The following is a 22,104-nucleotide window of genomic DNA, read 5'->3' on the forward strand; positions in this document are numbered from 1 at the left end:
AAATACCAATTTGTATGGTGAAGTTCCAATCGGGGTCTTATACGCCGTTCGATAGGCCCACAAAGCATCATCTAGCTTTTGAGCCCAATCCTTCCGAGACGGCCTTACAACTTTCTCAAGCACCCGCTTTATCTCACGATTGGAGACTTCAACTTGACCACTTGTTTGGGGATGATAAGGGGTAGCAACCTTGTGTTGGACACCATACTTTCCTAGGAGGTTTTCAAACAATTTGTTGCAAAAATGAGTTCCTCCATCACTGATAATGGCTCGTGGTGTCCCAAAGCGGTTAAAGATGTGATTCTTGATAAATTTTAACACCACTTTGGCATCATTGGTTGCCGAGGCCACTGCCTCTACCCACTTAGATACGTAGTCGACAGCAACGAGAATGTATTGCTGCCCATTAGACTTGGGAAACGGTCCCATGAAGTCTATTCCCCAAACATCGAAAAGTTCTACCTCATGAATATTATTCATCGGCATTTCATTCCTCCACGAGATATTGCCGGCTCTTTGGCAACTGTCACATCGTTCTACATAGGCTTTTGCATCCTTGAAGATCGATGGCCAAAAGAATCCGGACTGAAGCACTTTAAAAGCAGTTCGTCGTGCTCCAAAGTGGCCGCCATACAACGAATCATGGCATGCAGACAAAATCTGAAGGTGCTCATGCTCTCCAACGCACCTTCGAATCACTCCATCACTACAAATCCGGAAGAGAAACGGATCTTCCCAAACATATGTGCGGGTGTCACTCAAAAACTTCTTCTTTTGGTTAGATGACAACCCTTCTGGTATAATGCCCGTGACAAGGTAGTTTGCCAAATTGGCAAACCACGGCACATATGTTTCCCGAGCCTCCACTTGCAACACTTGCTCATCGGGAAATTTCTCATTTATCCTTTTCTTTCTTTCATCTTCCGTCTCTTCCAATCCCTCTAATCTAGACAGATGATCGGCTACCAAATTCTCGGTCCCCTTTTTGTCTTTGATTTCCACATCAAACTCTTGTAGTAAAAGGATCCACCTCACCAACCGAGGCTTTGCATCTTTCTTGTTCATCAAGTACTTGATAGCCGAATGATCCGTAAACACTACCACCTTCGTGCCAAGTAAGTAAGCACGAAACTTCTCAAAAGCATACACTACTGCTAGCATTTCCTTCTCTGTCGTGGTGTAATTCAGTTGAGCTTCGTTGAGTACTTTGCTAGCATAGTAGACAGCGTGTAGAACCTTGTCTCTCTTTTGGCCTAGAACGGCCCCCACAGCATAGTCCGAAGCATCACACATCAGCTCAAACGGCTTTGACCAGTCGGGTGTGATAATAATAGGAGCTTCGACTAGCTTTTTCTTCAGCAATTCAAATGCCTCAAGGCATTTCCCATCAAAGACGAACTTGGCATCCTTTTCAAGCAAGTTGCAAAGTGGCTTTGCAATCTTTGAAAAATCCTTTATAAAACGTCGGTAGAATCCCGCATGTCCAAGGAAACTACGGATGCCCTTCACATTCGTTGGGGGAGGTAACTTTGAGATCACATCAATCTTCGCCTTATCCATCTCCAACCCCAACTCTGACACCTTGTGTCCCAACACTATGCCTTCCTTGACCATGAACTGACACTTTTCCCAATTGAGCACGAGATTTGATTCTTCACATCTTTGTAGGACCCGTCTCAAGTTTTCTAAGCAAAAGTCAAATGAGGATCCAAAGACGGAGAAATCATCCATGAAGATCTCCATGATGTCTTCATTCATATCGGAAAAAATTGCCATCATGCAACGTTGGAATGTAGCCGGTGCATTACACAAACCAAAAGGCATCCGGCGGAAGGCATAAGTTCCAATAGGACATGTGAATGTCGTCTTTTCTTGATCTTCCGGGGCAATTGCAATCTGATTGTACCCCGAATATCCATCTAGAAAGCAATAATGGGAATAACCCGCAATCCTATCGAGCAACTGATCCAGAAATGGCAACGGGAAGTGATCTTTTCTCGTCGCCGTATTCAACTTTCTATAATCCATGCAAACTCTCCATGAGTTCACCAATCGAGTTGCCAAAACCTCATTCTTCTCATTGACGGTCACGGTTATTCCCCCTTTCTTTGGTACACATTGTACCGGGCTAACCCACTCACTATCGGAAATGGGATAGATCATCCCATATTTCAGCAATTTCTTCACTTCTTTTTCAACCACTTCCTGCATAAGTGGGTTCAACCTCCTTTGTCTCTCTCTTACCGGCTTAGCTCCATCTTCCATCAAGATTTTATGCATGCATATTGCGGGGCTAATTCCTTTGATGTCGGCAATGGACCAACCTAGAGCTTTCTTGTGTGACTTCAGTAGCTCTATCAACTTCAATTCCTCTTCATCATTCAACATCGCCGATATCACAACCGGTAAAGATTCATCCTCACCAAGGAATACGTATTTCAGATTTGTCGGGAGTGGCTTCAATTCTAGCTTTGGTGGTACTTCAATTGAGGGCTGCACATCCGCCACGAAAGTATCCACCACACATTCATTCTCTAGACTTGGTTGATCAATTTGAGCATCCTCACTTTCATCAAAATCAAAATCAACTTTAATTGTCGAACCAAAGTCTCTTTCCAAACTCCCCTTATCATAAACGCTTCCTTCTATACTTGCCGAGCAACGCATCTTGTCAAAGATACACTTGTCGAGGACATCAACTCTAAAGCACGCTTTTGCATCACTAGGATGCTTCATCGCTTTCTCCACATTAATGGTCACTTGCTCACCATTAATTCTAAACGTGACCGAGTTGTCCTTTGCTCCTAGCAACACGTCCCCTGTGGCAAGAAACGGTCTGCCAAACAGAATTGGCACCTCTTTGTCCTCGGGCATATCCAATACTATGAAATCAACGGGGATGACGAACTTGTCTACCTTGACCAAGACATCCTCTACTATTCCAGTGGGCTTCACAATGGAATGATCAGCCAGTTGTAGAGCAATGTCGATGGGCTCCATTCTGTTCTCCAGTCCAATGGCACGTGCTGTTTTCAATGCCATCAGTGAGATCCCCGATCCTTGATCCAATAGACATCTGGTGAAAATTGTGTTGCCTATCTCACAAGGAATCACACAACTTCCCGGATCTCTCTTCTTCATGGGCATCATTCCCGAAATCAATTGTGAGCAATTCATGCTCAATGCCACTATTCCCTCGTCTTGAAGTTTCTCCTTGTTTGCCATCATGTCCTTAAAGAACTTGGAGAACTTGGGGAAATTAGTGAAGAGGTCCACCAACGATACATCCACATTCACTTTTCGAATCACGTTCATCATCCACTCGAAGCTTTTCTCCTTTGGAGCTCTCTTCTTCCTCTTCGGTTGATATGGTAGAGGAGGAATGTGATCAGGGAAGTTGAACTTGCTTTTCGGGTCTAATGCCGGACTTGTCATCAGCTGTCCCTTTGATCCCATCTCTACTTTCTGCTTTCCCTTCTTTTCTGCCAAAAACTCCTCGCTTAACTCGGATTCTACACCATTTTCCTTGCTGCCGGATGCAGCCTGTTCTTGACCATGTTGGGCACCCTGCACCAACGCGGGACTTCCCTTACATGCCTCGTCCGCACCTGCGTGCGAGGAATGCAAGCCTAACATCTCATCCGCCCCTGCGTGTGAGATGTCGGAAGTACCTTGGCCGTCCATTGATGGTGTCGAATCCAACTCACGACCACTTCTCAAAACCACTGCTTTGCACTGTTCATTACCTCTCGGATTAGGTACAGTATTACTCGGGATAGTGTTAGGAATCCTCGTGTGTGATGCTGTGGCAAGCTGTCCAATTTGAGTCTCGAGATTCCTCATTGTGGCATCGATCTGCCCAAACTTTTCCACAGTCTTATCTTTGAAGTTCTCATTTTCCTTTTGACTCTTCGTCATAAACGAGAGAATCTGTCCCAATTGATCCTCAACGGTTGGCCTCTTCTCATAACCCGGGGGTTGAGTGTTGTTCCTCCATTGATTACCCGAGTTGTTACTAGGACTAGCTTGATTCCACCCCGTTTGTTGAGGCCTCCAATTCTGCTGATTATTGTATTGGTTGCCTTGATTGAACCCTTGGCGATTGTTGCCAATATAGTTCACATCCTCCACGGGTGGTCCTTGAAGACTTGGGCATTGATCAGTATGATGCCCACCTTGGCACAACCCACATCTCATCACAGTCACCACTTGAGGTTGAGGAGTCAGTTGAAGAGATTTCACTGCTTTTGTCATTGAAGACATTTGAGTGCTAATGTCCGCCAGCTGAGCCTCAATTGCGGTCACTCTTTCCGCGTCCTTAGTAGCACCAAATGTATCTCCTGCTCTATTAGCTCCTCGCCTTGGATTGTGCCAATTCCGTTGATTGTTGGCCAGTCTTTGAAACAAAGCCCTCACCTCATCGTGAGTTAGATCATCTAGGTTCCCATTCGAACCTGCAGTCACCAATCCCGTGCCTTCACTGTTGAGTCCCTTGTAGAATTTCAAAAGGTCATGCCCCGGAGCTAGTCCGTGACTTGGGCATTTCCTTATCAATTCCGTGAATCTCTTCCATGCTTCCGCGAAGGACTCGTCATACTTCTGTCGGAAAGAGGTGATCTCCTCTCTCAACTTCTCAATCTTCATAGGAGAATTGTATTCCAAGAGGAACAACGTCTTCAACTCTTGGAACGTTGCTATGTTGTAGCCCGGGAGTGAGTCATACCACGCTCTTGCGTTCTCTCTCAACGAGAATGGAAATAGGGCCCTCTTAATCCGATGATGCTCCACATTTGGAGGTCTATGCGAGTTTGTCAGCTCATAAAAGGCATTGAGGTGGCTCACCGGATCTTCCTCATCCCGTCCGTGGAAAAGATTTCCTCCATTCACCAAACTAATGTAGTGAGGTGGAATGTTGACGTTGTCGTTTGCATAAGCGAACTCCCCCGGATGCTCAATTCCCGATCTTAGAGTGTCGCCAAACCTCACCACGGGTGGTGGAATCTCATTGTGATCTGCCATTGATTCACCGTCTGAATCCTGATCCCTTTCTTCACCAAAGAGTCGGTTACTTCTGAATGGACTCGAATAGTCCGGGAATATCTCAAACTCTGAACCTCTGACCTTACTTCTTCTTTGATAACAGAGTAGTCCAAACGGTGGTGTACCTTGTGATCGCGTGTGCATTCACTTGTTTTTTTTTTTTTTTTACCTGCGCAACAGAAAATACACCAAGCACAAGCACAATATATTTCCCTATTACCGAAAGCGAGACCTCTCGACAACTTCGGGGTAAGTACTATAAAGTGTGTGTGCTTAAGTGAAAACTAAACTACCTAACTAAGAGTTAAAAGATGTCACCTAGAAAATATACTCCTTCGTCTTCAAGTCCAGACGCGGTAGATGGCTATCACCTCCAAGAACACGAAATGAGTACCTACAAAAATAAGAGAAAGATCAAATAAAAATAAAACAAAACACAAACTAGAAGTTAAACAATCTATTGCCTTCCCCGGCAACGGCGCCAAAACTTGATGTGTAATTTTGGAGTTCAATTATCAAGTGTTTAGTCACACAAGTTTGATTAATTAACTCTAATATTACAGCAATACTGCAAGAATACAGTGTCGATTGTAATATTTCAAGTGTCGATCCACAGGGAAGGAGTTGATTATTTAATTCTAAAACAAAGAAAAGACATAAATGAAGGTATTTTGTTTTGAAGATTTTGATTTCCAAAAGTTGATTACAAAATACTACTGCAAGTTAACTAAGGAAGACTTTTCAAACAGGAAAAAGACGTCACTCCAAGTTGCTCACGAGGCTTGTATTATTCTACACCGATATTAAAAGCACATATTTGGGATTAACTAATCAACCTAATCGCGTGCACTGAACATGTCTACGACGTATAGTTCACAGTCAGCTGAACACTTGTTCCATGAACCAACTTTCAACGACATTTAATTCCTGCGGATGCGCGGGAACGAACGTCGTCTACTATAATCACTTACCTAATCCACTATCAATTTATCCCCTGAACAGTTCTAAATCGATAGCATACCAACAAACGATCAATCCTAAGCTATGTTAAAGAGATGATAGCAAAGGAATTAACATCACTACATCCATAGCCAAAAACATAGTGAATAAAATTAAGCACATTGTTGGACACAAACATATGAAATTAATGGTGTAAAAACATCCATACAAGCCTAGATTACAACTTGGAGCAACATAGGGAGTTTAGCCTAAACATATGGTGAAATATGCAACAAAAACCGTAGGAAGCATGCTCTCGTTGAGTGGAATTGAGATTCGGAAACGGAGCGTCGCAATGACGGTCGAAACTTCTCTGAAATTCGCCTCCTAAGTCAACTCTCTTCCCACAATTTTTGTTGAATAATTAATGCTCCTCACGTCACCTCCCTGACAGCCTTCTTTTCTTTCACCTTTTTCCCCCTTTTCACAACTGCCGTCACCTTTTTCTTCTCTTTTTCGTCCACTCCTAGGGAAAAGAAACTGCTGTATGAACCGCAAATCTGCAGTTCAAATAACTACCCGGCCGGGTTTATTTTACAGCTGAAAATTAACCCGGCCGGGTACCTCATTTTGACCACTTTCTGGAATTTTCGCGTTCTAAACATCACACCCGGCTGGGTGAATTATTAGGCATAAAATTCACCCGGCCGGGTGGCCAATTTTGAGAGCTTTCTGGACAGCTTTTCACCCTCCGAGCTTCCTTCTTTGTTTCACCATTTACTCCTCTTCCTACACCATAAAACACACTTTTGCAAGCATCAAACTATATAAATCATGTAAAGTTATGGGAATAACAATGTAAATTTGATTCACATCAGCATCGACAATACAGAAGCAACATAGTCGATAGAGTTGATTCTTCATAGTCTCCTCATTATCAATTTAAGAGCACTATATCTGAAACTTCACAAACACTATTAATTGTTTTTCCATTTCTCATTCAAAATTAAATACAAAATCAACTTTGAAATCGAATTAGTCGCAAGGGATGACTTGTTTAGCATGTGCCAAGCCATTGGTCGAGGTCACATGACGTGCGCGCCCACAACTTTACATGCAAAGATGTGTTACACGTTGTATCAGAGACTCTGCAATGTTTGTATCGTGCCATTTTTACAAGAAGGCAAAAGAGAAGAATATGGCTTTTGTTGAAGCACAATGGGTCAAGATCCCACCTTGGTTTTGTGTGCTTAATTAGGTCTTTTTATTTTAATTTATGCTCACGAGCCTCTTTGGTTTTGTAATAAATAAATGTGTAAAGCGCTCTCATAGTTAACAGTATACTTTATACATTAAAATGCACAATTTTAGTTTATTGATAATTTAGTGCCATGATTTCCACTAAAAAGCTCTTACATAATCTCCATATATATATATGTATTAATTTGTCATTTTCAAGATTATAGATTAGTTGGGAGGAAATTACATCTTCAGCATTTCTTACAAGACAGAATCCTTCAAGCAGCATACAGCCAAAAAACACAAAAAAGAATACATATTTATCTGCTGAAATTCTAGAAGAAATTGCCATAGCAATCAGGTTGGCTCAGAAAGCTCATATCATTGTTGGTCGGAAAATCCAAAAGCAGCTGCAACGCCGACTCCGAGGAGTCCTCCTCCATCTCATTGCTGCTGCTGCACGATCCCGACCCGGCTCCCACGTCTCGTTCGCCCTCTAATTTGCTGCCCTTGTACTCAGACTCGGGCTCCACCTTCACTGTGGCCTCGGACAAGGTGCTGCATTTGGTGGACGAACAAGACGGGCTGCGCGTGCTTCCGGAAGAAAACTTCCGGAAGGTCGCCCCGACCTCGGAGTTCCAGAGGCGCAGGAAGAAGTCCCCCTCTGGAACTCCTGGGCCCGGCCTCAGCAGAGTCAGGAGGAGTGAGGACTCCTTGGAGAGGCGCGCCTCCGCCTCGAGGCGAGCGATCTCCCACTGCGCCATGTGGCGCGTGGAGGCGGGAGACGGCTCGCGGATCTTGAGAAGACGCTTCTTCAGATGCGTGTTCCATAGGTTCTTGATCTCGTTGTCTGTCCTGCCCGCGAGCTGGGACGCGATCGCAGCCCACCTGTATTCAATCAAATCATATCAGAAATAGTTTATTGACTTATTGTATTATAGTATTATATTATGTTATATCGGACCGGTTTCCGAGAATGCCGTGTAACTGAATGACGAGCTTCTCCTCCTCCGGAGTGAAGGGGCCTCGTTTGATGTCCGGCCTCAGATAATTGGTCCACCGCAGGCGGCAGCTCTTTCCGCACCGGAGAAGGCCTGTTTTGAATATGTTAAACGACAACAAGATTTAACGTGGAAAATCACAAATCGGACACAAAACCCTAATTGTCCCAACAATCACAAATTAACAGAAGAGATTGAGATTGGGAAACAAAAAAGTGAATTGAGGAAATTAAACCTGCAAGTTTGGGGAGAGATCTCCAACTTCCTTGGCCATGTTTGTTGATATATTCCACCAATTTGTCATCTTCCTCAGGAGTCCACGACCCCTTTTTCAACCCCTTCTTATCACAACATGGAGCCCTTCCCATTAAGACCACAGAGAGAGGAAGACTTTAATTGTGTCTTAAATCCACAATTATAAATGCACACTCTCACACCAATAATAAAAACACAAGACTTAATTCTATTGTAATTCAATGAAATAAAAGTGAAAAAAATTCAAGAAAGATCCTTCTTGAAGCTGCAATCACACACACACTCTAGAGAGAGGGGGGAGAGTTGTGTTTATGATGTGAGGAAAAGAAGAAATGGAGTGTTTGAATGTTGAAAAAATAATAAATGCGAAAAGACAATTCAGAGTACTTTTTCGCAGCTGGGATAAATGGAGGGCTTTGAATGCTCGCACTCACACTGATATATAGAATTACAGAGGAGTAAATGGATACCACACTAAAAATAATTATTTTACTTTTTTTAGCCAAATATAGAGGGCAATTATTTTTATTAACATGGACGAGGATTTGGATTGAATTGAATGTTGCCGTAGACCAAATAAATTCTTTTATTTATTGCTTTCCCTTCTTCTCAGGTTATGCACACTGACTTCATTTGCTCCCACATATTCGGCTGTGTTTAATTCATTTCAACATTCAATTTTCGAATTTCATGTTTGTTGTAGTATTTCAGTCTTGGAATTGATTTTAAATTATTTCCGGGGTTTTAATTAATTCAATATTTGATTTTAGGGTTCTGGCCTCATATTAGTAGTCCGAGAATTGTTTCTTTGGTCAGTTTTTGATATATTGAATAATAATTTTAAACTTCAAATAATTAGGGTTTCTTAGGGCATCATTAACGCTTGGGGCCGGGCCGCAAAAAGCGAGTCCCAGCCCGGGCGTTGCGTTGGATGAGCAGAAGTTGCAGCCTGCGGCCTGAGGACGTTCCCGGGGTCCGTCCCGGCCTAGGATTAATTGCTTCGGGACGGGCCGCAAACCCCCAAAAAATTTATTTTTCTTTTTTTTTTATATATTTTTTTTGCCTATTTTTACCTATTTCTTTAACATTCTTCCACCAATTTCTCCATTTCTACCCTCTAAATTATTTCAATATTTTTTTCTAGGAATTGTAATTTTTATTTTCTAGGGCTTAATAAATTTTTTTTTCTAGGATTTGTAATTTTCTTTTTTCGACTGAACAATGTATTTCCCGGCTTGAATTGTTCAACGTATTGCATTTACGAGTAAAATATGTTGAAGTTGTGAATATTGTCATTTATTAGTTGCGGCCCAGGTTGAGGCCTATAGGGTTAGAGCAGTTGTGGCCTGGGACTCAAATTTAGGGGAATGATGACGTGGAGGGGACTTGGGGCCTGATTCCGAGCCAGGGTTAATAATCCTCTTAATTCTCATCAAATCATTTAGTTAGTAGTATACATCAAATCAAAGACTTATTTCAATAAATGGTCCCAAACCCCAAGAATATAAATTCTCCAGTATAGGAGTCATATTTGTTGAGAATTATAGTCAAACTAGGAGTTTTGGGTGTGTTTCAATCTATATTAGATCATATCTATATGTATATCTCCAAAAACATATCCTTTTTTACCTATCTAATTGTTACATATACAAATCTCCAGACACATAAATAGAGCATATTTAAGAGGAAGGTAGACGTCCCCCAACCGAACCGAACCGGCCCGGAACCGTCACCGGCGGTTCCGAACCAGAACCGGAACCGTCGGCGACGGTTCGAACCGTGACCGGAACCGCCGGTTCCCCCGGGCCGGTTCAGGTTCCAATTATTTGCAAACCGTAACTGTCGGTTTCGTCGGAACCGCCGGTTCGGCGATTCCGGCAGCTTTTGAGGCCTATTTCCGACCTACACACTAGCCTTTTCAGAAATCGTCAGTGGAACTGTTGGATCAAATAAAAGTTTGAATGCAAATATGAATTTCAAGAAAAGTGGAGAGAGAATTCATTCAAAGAGGTGGAGAATTTAATTTCTAAATTGATAGCTTTTTCTATATCTCATGCCTACTACATATCCAAATGAAATACATATTTATAGGCTTACAAGTCGGTTAGCTCACCTTAACCGACTTCAGTAGCAAAAACCAAAATGAGATTTTGGTTCCTCTTTTCAAGAAACTAGCTATGAGTCTATGACTTTTACAACACAAAATTCAAAATAGAATTGTCATCTTTCCTTATGCTTCCAGCAAATAGACAGATGTCATCCTTAATTGATCCAAATCTTGGCATGACATTGTTGACTTTTTTTATCTTTGAGTTTGTTTCACAAATTCATCCCTTAAACTCAAATATCTTTCATCCTTCATTCCGATCTTCAGCTTGTTGATCAATAATTTGTTGGTAAGGCCTTCATAAATATATCTGCTGCTTGATCACGACATGCTACATGACTCATTCGTATGTCTTCATTCTTGACATGTTCTCGAAGGAAGTGAAAACGAACGTCTATATGTTTACTTCTTTCGTGATGCACCGGATTCTTCGCTAACTCAATTGCTGATTTATTATCGATTCGGATTTCCGTCACCTCGTGTTGCTGGAGTTTTAGCTCACGTAGCATATTTCTCAACCAAATTGCATGTCCAACACACCATGATGCTGCTACATACTCTGCTTCACATGTCGATAATGTCACAATCGGTTGTTTCTTGGAAGCCCAAGTAAATGTCGTGTCTCCCAAATAGAACACGTAACCTGAGGTGCTTTTCCGATCATCTACATCTCCGCACCAATCACTATCAGAGTAGCCCATTAATTTGTATTCATTTGACTCTGAATAAAACAATTTGTGTGTCTCCGTTCCTTTGATGTATCGCATAATTCTCTTGATTGCCTACCAATGCGAGTACTTTGGTTCTTCCATGAATCGACTCACCACACCAACACTATATAAAATGTCAGGTCTTGTACATGTCAGATATCTCAAGCTTCCAACTAAACTTCGGTATTTGTTGGCATCTACTCGATCTCCTCCCTCAAACTTCGGTATCATACAGATCTTGCAAACTTCTCATTCTTGGTTGTCTTGGCTCTTCTTTATCTTCGGTTGTTGAGTGATTTTCCGGCGTAATCATCGGTGTAGAGGTTGATGGTTTTGTTTCTTCATGTGCTACTGTATTTTGGTTGTTCCAGTCCCATGTACTTTCTTCATTCATATGCACATCTCTGCTTATAATCACTTTCTTCTCTATCGGATCAAATAACCTGAAGCCCTTCGTCATCTCATCATACCCAATGAACACATAACTTCTGTTTTTATCATCTAACTTGGTTCTTCTTTGATTCGGTACGTGCGCATAGGCTACACTACCGAATATCTTGAGATGTGACACTGTTGGTTTTATTCCGCTCCAGGCTTCCTGAGGTGTCTGATCTATCAACTTTGGATGAGGACATCGATTTTGCACATACACAGCACATCGCACTACTTCTGCCCAAAATTCTTTAGGCATGTTCTTGGTTTTCAACATTGACCGAACCATGTTGAGAATGGTTCGATTCTTTCTTTCTGCCACACCGTTTTGTTGAGGCGAGTAGGGCGCTGTTAGATATCTTTTTATTCCTTGTTCATCACAGAATTAGGTGAAGGCGGTTGACATGTATTCACCACCTCTATCTGACCGCAACGCCTTAATATGATAGTCCGTCCTCTTTTCAACCATCATCTTGAATTTCTTGAAAGTCTCAAATGCTTCAGATTTCTCTTTAAGAAAATACACCCATGTCTTCCTTGTGCAGTCATCGCTGAAAGTGATGAAATATCTTTTTCCTCCAAATGACTCGGGTGTGAATGGACCACATATGTCTGTATGTATCAGCTCAAGAATATACTTCGCACGATATTCTGCCCTTTTAGGAAACGAACTTCTTTTTTGTTTGTTGAGTACACATCCTTCACAGAATGATCTTGAGTAATCTATATCGGGTAACCCATGGACGATACCATTTTTGGCTAATTTTCTAATGCCGTCTTGGTTCAAGTGCCCGAGCCGTAAGTGCCATATTGAGGCTTGGTTCGTCATGTCTGTCTTCAAACACTTCTCTTGCACGTACCTTAAATTGAGTTTGTACATGTGATTCTTAGCTATTTCAACACGTGCAATTAAGTGGCCATGTTTATCCTTTAACTGCATCATCTGATCTTTCATGAAAACCGAGAAGCCCTTCTCCATTAATTGTCCCATGCTTAGAATATTGCTTTTCATATTCGGCACATAATAGACATTTTCAATAGTACTTTCTTCACCATTATGGAAGAAATTGATTTTACCTCGGCCTTTTACTTCGATTTTTGAGGCATCACCAAGCGATACATGTCCATCTTTAATTTCTTCCATCTCCGTAAATAGATGTTTGCGTCCGCACATATGATTGTTGGCACCGGTGTCAAGATAACACATCATGTCGGTCTCAGTATCAGGACTGGTGTCATCATATGCCATCATAAGAACGCCATCTTTTTTTTCCTGCTCTTCAGCCACGAGATTCATATTCTCTTCTACCTGTCTCGGAGATCTACAATCTCATGCATAGTGTCCGTGTTTGCCGCAATTGTAGCAATCAACATTAGGACGGTATGCACGGTCGCCTCTTCCACGACCTCGGTCACCTCTACCACGACCTCGTCCTCTGCCACGCCAATTTTGTTGAGCTTGAGTTGGTTGTTATTTTTCATCGTGGTAGTTTCTTTCCCACGGCCTCTACCATGACTAGCACCGCGACCACCAAAGTTGCCTCTCTCTTGGTGATTGTGTTGCACATACATGGCTTTTTCTTCTTTGATTGTCGCCTTGGCTTGCAGCGCCTCATCGAGCGATTCTTGCTTCTTCTTTTTCTTTCTTTGTTCGTGTGCCTCCAGAGATCCAGCTAAATCATCAATAGTCATCTCTTCTAAATTCTTTGATTCTTCAATTGCACACGCCACATTCTCAAAATCCTTGGTCAATGATCGTAGAATCTTTTCTACGACCCTGACATCGGTTAGATTTTCACCGTTGTGTTTGATTTGATTTATCACTGTTTGAACACGAGTGATATAATCAGAGACTCCTTCTGTCTCTTTCATCTTCATGGCCTCTAGTTCACCTCGTAAGGTTTGGAGCCGTACTTGTTTGACTCGATCAGCGCCTTTGAACACTTTGTACAGTGTCTCCCATGCCTCTTTTGATATCGTGGCACCGGCAATTTTTTCAAAGCCTGACTCATCTACGGCTTGAAACATGAGATATAGAGCGGTCTTGTCTTTCATACGCTTATCCCTCAATGCCTTTGTCTGATTCACAGACATGGCTTCGATTTCAACTTGACTCGGTTCTTCGTAACCTGTCACGACTAACTACCACACATCTTGCGCACCAAGCAACGCTCGCATTTGGATGCTCCAATTGTCGTAGTTCGTCTTGGTAAGACAGGGCAGCGGCATGTGCCCTACTGACGCCACGCTGGTGCTCGCCATCGGCTCTGATGCCAATTTGTTGGATCAAATAAAAGTTTGATTGCAAATATGAATTTCAAAAAAACTGGAGAGAGAATTCACTCAAAGAGGTGGAGAACTTAATTTCTAAATTGATAGCTTTTTCTGTTTCTCATGCCTACTACATATCCAAATGAAATACATATTTATAGGCTTATAAGTCGGTTAGCTCACCTTAACCGACTTCAGTAGCAAAAACCAAAATGAGATTTTGGTTCCTCATTTCAAGAAACTAGCTATGACTTTTACAACACAAAATTCAAAATAGAATTGTCTTCTTTCCTTATGCTTCCAGCAAATAGACAGATGTCATCCTTAATTGATCCAAATCTTGACATGACATTGTTGACTTTTTTTATCTTTGAGTTTATTTCACAGGAACCGCCGGTTTTCGTCAGAAACCGTTGACGAAACCGGTGGTTCCGTCCAAAAAACCACTGGTTCCGGCGGTAAACCGGCGGTTCCGCCAGTTTTTTGAAAATTTGAATTTTTGAATTTTTTTAATTTAATTTAATCACATTTTTCCCCTATAAATACCTCATTCCTCTTCATTTCTACTCACATCATTCTTGTGTTAACAAGTCTTTCTCTTCTCGATCTCAATTTCTCTATTCTTTATCCTCATTCTCTCTAATTGATCAAGTTGTTTACGTTATCTGCGCTCATAATTTACTCACATTGTTTATGTTATCATATTCACACAATCACACTACTCTCTATTCTCCACTTTCAATTTCCATCAATATCATGTCTTCATCTCGTCGTGGTGGTGATCAGGGCAAGGGAATTGCCTAAGATCAAAGTGATACTCATCGTCGATGTGCCCCTACTAGAGCACAAGTTACGGAGGAGGTGGGAAGGCGAGTCGTTCTTCGAGCGCAAGTAAGTTCTAATATGTTTTTATTTTTTTAACATCTATGTGTCTATGTGTCTATGTGTTTTATTTTTGTAAGTATTTTTACTTAATTGTATAATTTTCGTAGGAGGAAGAAGATCAAAATGCGGTCTTGTTACTTGCCCTCGCCGACCAAGAAGGGGGGCATTCACATTCGGTTTCGCATTTTGAATACGATGTGAATCTATCATCGGATTCGGACGAAGGCGATGATGGATCGCATCAATTCTCCCCTTCTAGCGCCGGCCAAGTTGGCGAAAATGATGAGGAGGCCGATGCTCCCCCTCCTTCAGGACGACAAAAGAAGAAGATGCCTCCAAAGTTGAAATCCGATATTTTTACCAAACATTACAAGAAGGTCCCGGTGGTAATTTCAAATCCTAATGATCCGACCACTACCATAGAGACAAATGAGTTCAAAGCATATTGTAACTATTGCCAGAAAGTCTATCCATTTGGAACCGGTGGGGGATATGGTACTCTCCATCGCCATTTGAAGGTAAAACATCCCGTGGAATATGGGTATACTAAGTCCCAAAGCCAAATAAACTTCCCTGCCGGCTCATTGTCTCAAACAGGTACGCCTCTATTTAAATATGATCCCAAAAATGTTACCGATGCTATGGTAAGATGGGCGGCAATGAAGCATTTGCCGTTTAATTTTTTTAATGACAAAAAATATGGAGTTACTATGCAAACCACATTTAATGTTGCTACAAAAAGAATTCCCCCCTCAACTGCTCAAAGATCTAACAATCGGCAGTTTTTTGATAAAAAAAAAAGAGAAGTAGGAAAATTTTTATCTACCTTGGGACACAAAGTTAATATTTGCTCTGATGTGTGGACGGATTCTTACCATAGAAATTCTTACATGGGAATTTCATGTCATTTTATAGATAATAGTTGGACTTTAAATAATCGTTTAATTGGTTTTAGACAATTTCCAACACCACACACCGCACAAGCAATTGCATATTTAATTATTCAAGTTTTGAATGATTATGATTTATGCAACAAAATATTTTTGGTTGGTTTTGATAACGCAACTGCTAACACTGCAAGTATACCCGAATTAATTGCGGCTTGCTCCCCGGTGATAAGTTGTAAGTATTTTCACCAAAGATGTATATGTCATATTTTAAATTTATGTGTACAAGATGTTTTGTCTTTATGGCAAAGACATATTCAACCTATTACAACAGCTGTATCCTTGATCCACTGGAAGCCTCATATTGGCAAGGTGTTGAAGAAGTATTGTCATTCGAAGAAAATAAGGTACACAACTTTTACTTTGTCTACTAGATGGAACTCTACATATGATATGTTGCATTCTACATTAGATCATATAGAATATTTGGTTGATTTTTATAGAACTTTCCATGTAGATGATTTATATCTAACCTCTTCTTGTTGGGATCAAAACATGAGTTTATTTAAATTATTCAAAGGTTTTAGAAATGCCACCGTTGAGTTATCAGGTGTGTATTATTGCGCATTCGTTCGTGTTTTAGAAATTGCATGTATATATCACTTGGTTTTAAAACTGCAATGAAAAATTCCGTAGATAATCCTGAATTAATGTATGTTTTATATTATATGATTGAAAAATGGCTTAAGTATTTCAATGAGATCCCAACGGTTTTTTTGCTTGCAAAAGTTTTGGATCCAAAATGGAGACTAGTTGGTACTTTAAAAATTTTAGAATTTTATTACAATAATTTAGCTTCTATTGATCTTGAACCACTCCGAGCTTTGCAATCGAATGACGAGGACGACGACAACAACAACATAAACCTAGCTCAAACATTCCAGATAAACCTTCCCCACCTCTCAACCCTTCGACTTGCGGGCTCTCTTTCACGATTACGAAGCTTAGTACAATAGTACCCACCAAGTGAGACCTACACCTCCCCGTCAAACACATAACTTTGGCTTCTTCCAAGTTAATGACCCCGACGCCCAATCCCAATTGGCGGACCTATATGGCTACAGCAGCGGAGGAAGGACGGCAAATTCGGCAAGTGAGTTAGATTTATATTTTGACTCACACTTTTCTTTCAATGACGAAGAAGGAGGTCCCGTTCCCCAACAAATAGATGTCCTAGATTGGTGGGGATCACACGAGAAAGATTTTCCCATCCTTGCATCAATGGCCAAAGAGATCTTTTCGGTTCCGGCTTCCACTGTCGCCGTTGATGCACTATTTATTAGCACTAAAAATACCTGCAAGCATACAGAGTAGATCTAGTATAGCTAAAGGTCAGTACCAGATATCGAACACAGGGAATAAGATTGCAATTGACTACCATATACTAAGCATCATATACTATCCAGAGACACGTGATTTTTTGGTTGATTAATTAAACTAGATTGAAAGAAATAAACAAAAAAATGGAAAACATAAAAAGAAATAATACAAAGCAGGCTTAAGAATGTAGAATTTTAGGATCCAAAAACACAATCGACTTCCTTGAATTACGGTCTCCAGAGCTATTAAGTCGATCACAATTATAGATTAAACCCCCTCCCGAGGTGAGAAACCTGTAGATTAGGTAATAGGATTGAAGTCCCCTTCTAACCCTTAAACCCCTAACTCCTAAAAGCATATAAGATCAAAGACCTCACTCAAAACTTCAACTCTCCCGAGTTCTATTGAATTAAGGTGTGAATTATCTCTTTTTCCAAGTCAATTATTTCGTCTCCCGAGTACTCTAATCAACTCTAACATGTATTTAAGAGGTAGCTAATCAATTGAACATAGAAAGCACCAGATAAATCAAATAACTGCAAGAGCTAACAAGGAAAATCAATCGAATATCTATACCAAAAATTCTACAAAAGATGTTCTACTCATAGACAAGTAAAAACTACAATTAAAGTACGAGACATGAAAGAAATTGATAAAACCCAAGGTTGAATCTTCAATCTTCAGTCTTCTCTTGTCTGGATCTGCAAAGCTCCGCTCCAATGGAAGATGGATGAATTATGTGTGGATTATGGAATGGAAAGAGGTGTAGAGATGGAGAAGGATTGGAGGCTCTGAGATGAAGATTATGAATTAGGTTCAGAGGTATTTATAGGCTGGAAAAAGGTTTATTTTTGATAAATTTCGCGCCCTACAAGAAATAGGAGAGATTTGGCTTCACAATATAATAATTTCTTTTCTTCCGTGAATTTCCGCCTAAATTCCCGCCAGATTTTGACTGCACTGCGCGATGTTTGTAAAATGGCCATAACTTTATCCACAGAACTCCGATTTAGATGTTTAAGGTATCCACATGAAGGTCTTTCGAAGACTAAGAGACTGGTATCTAGTAGACACTGATTGGACTTCAAAATTACTTCCAGAATGGGCTCGAACAGAGGCTGCTGCATTTTGGCCTTTTTTCCACCTTTTTCTATCTTTTTCTATCATTTATCAACAAACACGTCAAAAATACCAAATGTATAACATATGCAATTTAAGAACATAATTTGCATGATTGACACAAACAAGTCAAATCTAGTCCTTCAAAACATGCAAAATATGTGTTTGTCAGCCGTCGAGTCCGCCTTTAGTGTTGGAGGCAACGTCTTTGACGACAGAATAAGTAGACTCATCGGGCAAAACACGGAAGCCACCATGTTACTTGATGATTGGTGCTCCGCCGAAATTAGAGACCAAGAACCGGATCGGGACAATCAAGTAGTACAACCCGACCAAGACTACTTCCCTGACGAAGAGTAGGCCAATTCCTCCGATCAAGCCAAATAGGTAAGCAAGGTAAGAGAACTACGTGGACTTTGATTCCAAAATGCAATTGAGCATTGAGGATACGTAGGCATCTCAACTTATATTTTAAATTTAAGTTGAGCTCAAGTCCTTTTCCTTTATTTCTTTTTTCTCCCATTTATTTCGAATATGTAATTTGTAAATTGTAATCAAGACTTTAAGTCTTTTGTAATTTATAATTTTTAAGTTGTAATTTGTAAATTTTAAGTTGTAATTTGTAATTTTAAAGTTGTAATTGGTAATATAGTTGAAATTTGTATCAATAAAATTGCATTTGTACATCGCATTATTCTAATTTTATTTATGCAAGTATATTTACATTTTTTACTTGAATTACAATTTTAACAAATAAAAATTAAAATAAAAATAAAATAAATATGAACCGCCGAACCGGCCCGGAATCGGACAGGAACCGGTGGTTCCGGACCTTGACGTGAACTGCCGGTTCACGGTTCAGGAACCGGAACCGTCCAAGCTACGACGGGCCGGTTCAGGTTCAAGAAAATCTTGAACCGGAACCGGCGGTTCCGAATCGTGAACCGCCGGTTTCCGAACCGTGGTGACGTCTACGAAGGGTGTGTAAATGTTTTTGGAGATAAATGCTTGAATTGCGCCAAGAAATTAAAGTGTAAATCAAGTGTCTCCATTCAATGTGCTGGCGTGTGAAGTGAGTAGTAAATGCAAGATACTAGAAAAGATCACCAAAAGAGAGAGAGTTTTAGAGATTTACCAAACAAGAAGATGAGATGGGATGCATTGAAGGTGGTGGAAAGCATTTAATGGAGGTTGCATTGAATGTGAGTACTCTCTCTACAACTATGCATGCACATGCAAATAATATGTGTGTGTTAGTGTGGGGAGAGAGAGAAGAGTAACTGGCTAAATGCAATAATGGAGGAGACAGAGATTGATGCAGCATGAGCATGAGAGAGAGTACGGATCCACTGCTGAAAATGCAATAAACGGACATCCCTTTTTCTTGTGATTTGTCTTAAATTGAAAATTGAAACACTCACACTCTATTTCATCGCTTTGAAGTTTGAAAAGTCAATTCATTTTCGCTGCCAGATTTTCCACAACGTGTCTTATCTCAGACGTTGAGATTTTGAAAAATGATAACATTAGTAATAGTTAATCTCTTCACTGCTCATGGATCCCACTGTTCTTTTCACACTATCTCTTAACTAAGAGACATCACATGCATCTCTTAACCATCTCTTAACCATCTCATAACCATCTCTTAACCATCTCTTAACCATCTCATCCCTTAACTATTCATTCAATTTCATTTTTTATTTTTATTTTCAACAAATTCAATTAATAAAAACACACTTCATTAAATAAAATAAAATTACAACTTAAAATTCTAAAAAAATAAAAAAAACCACATTAATAAAATCCTACATAATTTAAAATCTCCCGCTCACTCTTTCTAAATTCAAAATCTCAAAACTCAAAGAAGCAGAAGAAGATATCATCAGTTGCGACGTCTTATTCCGTGGGATCAAAGCTTGAGGCAACAAAAATTCGCAGCGATGGACTTGGGGAGGTGAAGGATTTTATTTCGAATTTGGGAGAGAGCTCCGACGAACTTTTAGTCTGTGGATTCTAACGATACTTGAAAATTCAGGGTGTTTGATTTTTTTATTCGTCGCATTTGCTCAAATGGATCCATGAATGGATTAAATTTGGGAGAACAATAATGTTTTGAGATGAAGAATGTAGAGTGTTAATTTGTGGGAATGATTTAATATTTATAGAAGTGATTGGAGGCTTAAAATAATTTAAAAAAATTAAAAATTTGCAAAAAACGGCTATAAACGGCTAGTATATATTTTTGGATTTTTTTTAGAATTTTGAATTTTTCTTGAATTAAAAAAAAACATTTTTTTTTGGATAAAAACGACGCTCACTCGCCGGCCGGCGAGTGGGCGTCACGGACGAACCGGAGCTCGCCACGTCGCCAACGCGCGTGGCGAGCTGTCTCGCGAGACTTCCCTCCGCGGCGAGACAAGGGACGGGCTGGGGACGAGACAGAGCCCGCAACGCTGTCTCGATGTGGTCTCGTCTCTCCGAGACGAGATAGAGCCCGCAACGAGACGCGTTGCGGGTGCCCTTAGGTGAAGCTCATTGTACATGTTATTTTATGATTGTATTGGTACATTATAAAAATTGGAAAATGATCTTTTTTGAGGTAAGAATAGGAAATTAGGTGTGTATTACGTCAATAATTGAGAATGTATGTTTACATGGGCACAAGATCCGTGGGTATGAGTGGATTAGGTCATCTTTAGTTAATGCACGACATATATAGCGTGTCAGTGTTTTTTGGTAGTTGGACAGAAACCAGGGAATAATAGTATATGCAGGTGACGATGAGAAGATGGCCAGGCTTGGATGACTTGTTCATACGATTGTCACATATCATGTATTCTCTATTTTAAAAGTTGTTAGCTATGTATTGATGACCAAGCCTCATCTGAGATAGTTAGTAAGTATGAGTTAAGTAATTCAAAAACCCTCATAACACAATATTCATCCTTCAACCAAAACCCAAACCCCTATAGACTAATACATCTTCAATTGTACATTATATTTGCAAATCCACATAACTTTGACTTTGAAGATTAAAGTTTGGTGTAGAGCGAATTGCTATCCAATAAAAGATGTGAAATTAATTGCTACTACTACTCTACAACTCGAATTAAATACTGTATGACTTCACTAATTTTGGTGTTGTGTTAACTCTGAATTCGGAGTTTAAATTGCCAGCTTCCAATTATTGAATCGAATTAAACTAAACTAAACTAAACTCAACTCATCGTAAAATTAACATTCGCATACGAAATTTTCTAGTTGATTATGATCTGCTCATAATTTGTAGGAGTATCTTTATTAATGTTTCATTATGAAGGGTGACCTGAGTAGATGCTTTGTTTATAACATCATACACTATTTAATACGCAACAAATATGATTCTAATGTCCTACTGTACAATAGGGGCTTTCATTCCACCTACCTTAATCTCTTATTTACCTATAGGGACAGAAATTAATTACAAGACACAACTGATTTATATGTATAGTCAAGTCAAGTCCTGTTTTATTTGTTTTATTCTTAATTCCTCGTGATGATAATAATTTGAGTGGCTACATGATTCCTCTTAGCTCTTAGGTGTCATTTACCCTTTGCATTTATTCTTCACTATTGAAGTTGAAATTTATTAAATAAAGTAACAAATTCTATTTAAAAAGTGATACTTTAAGTAAAATTAATCAATTTATCAAAATAATTGATAAATTAACTTAAATTATTTTTGTTTTTTTTTGTTTGACCAGATGTATATCGAAAATTAACTTAAATTATTTGTATCTATTCCATCACCCCTTTTCATATTCTTCCGCTTTTCCTTCGCCAGCCACCCACCGAAAAGG

The 22,104-nt window shown here is 40.1% G+C and overlaps 1 protein-coding gene and 1 non-coding gene across 2 annotated transcripts; one reads left to right on the top strand and one right to left on the bottom strand.

Moving 5' to 3' along the window:
* The first annotated feature begins 4,525 nt into the window (after positions 1–4,525).
* On the top strand, positions 4,526–4,632 carry LOC121763145. The gene has a single exon (XR_006042388.1). It is a non-coding gene; the product is annotated as a small nucleolar RNA R71 (small nucleolar RNA).
* A 2,779-nt stretch (positions 4,633–7,411) lies between these two features.
* LOC121759945 (transcription factor MYB17-like) lies at positions 7,412–8,879 on the bottom strand. Its single transcript, XM_042155527.1, has 3 exons — positions 8,455–8,879; positions 8,183–8,312; positions 7,412–8,106 (listed from the first exon to the last, which is right to left on the bottom strand). The coding sequence occupies exons 1-3, from the start codon at positions 8,585–8,587 to the stop codon at positions 7,554–7,556; spliced, it is 816 nt and encodes a 271-aa protein (XP_042011461.1). The 5' UTR covers positions 8,588–8,879; the 3' UTR covers positions 7,412–7,553.
* Positions 8,880–22,104: the final 13,225 nt, after the last annotated feature.

Source organism: Salvia splendens, chromosome 13, assembly GCF_004379255.2.
Source record: "Salvia splendens isolate huo1 chromosome 13, SspV2, whole genome shotgun sequence".
Taxonomy (NCBI): domain Eukaryota; kingdom Viridiplantae; phylum Streptophyta; class Magnoliopsida; order Lamiales; family Lamiaceae; genus Salvia; species Salvia splendens.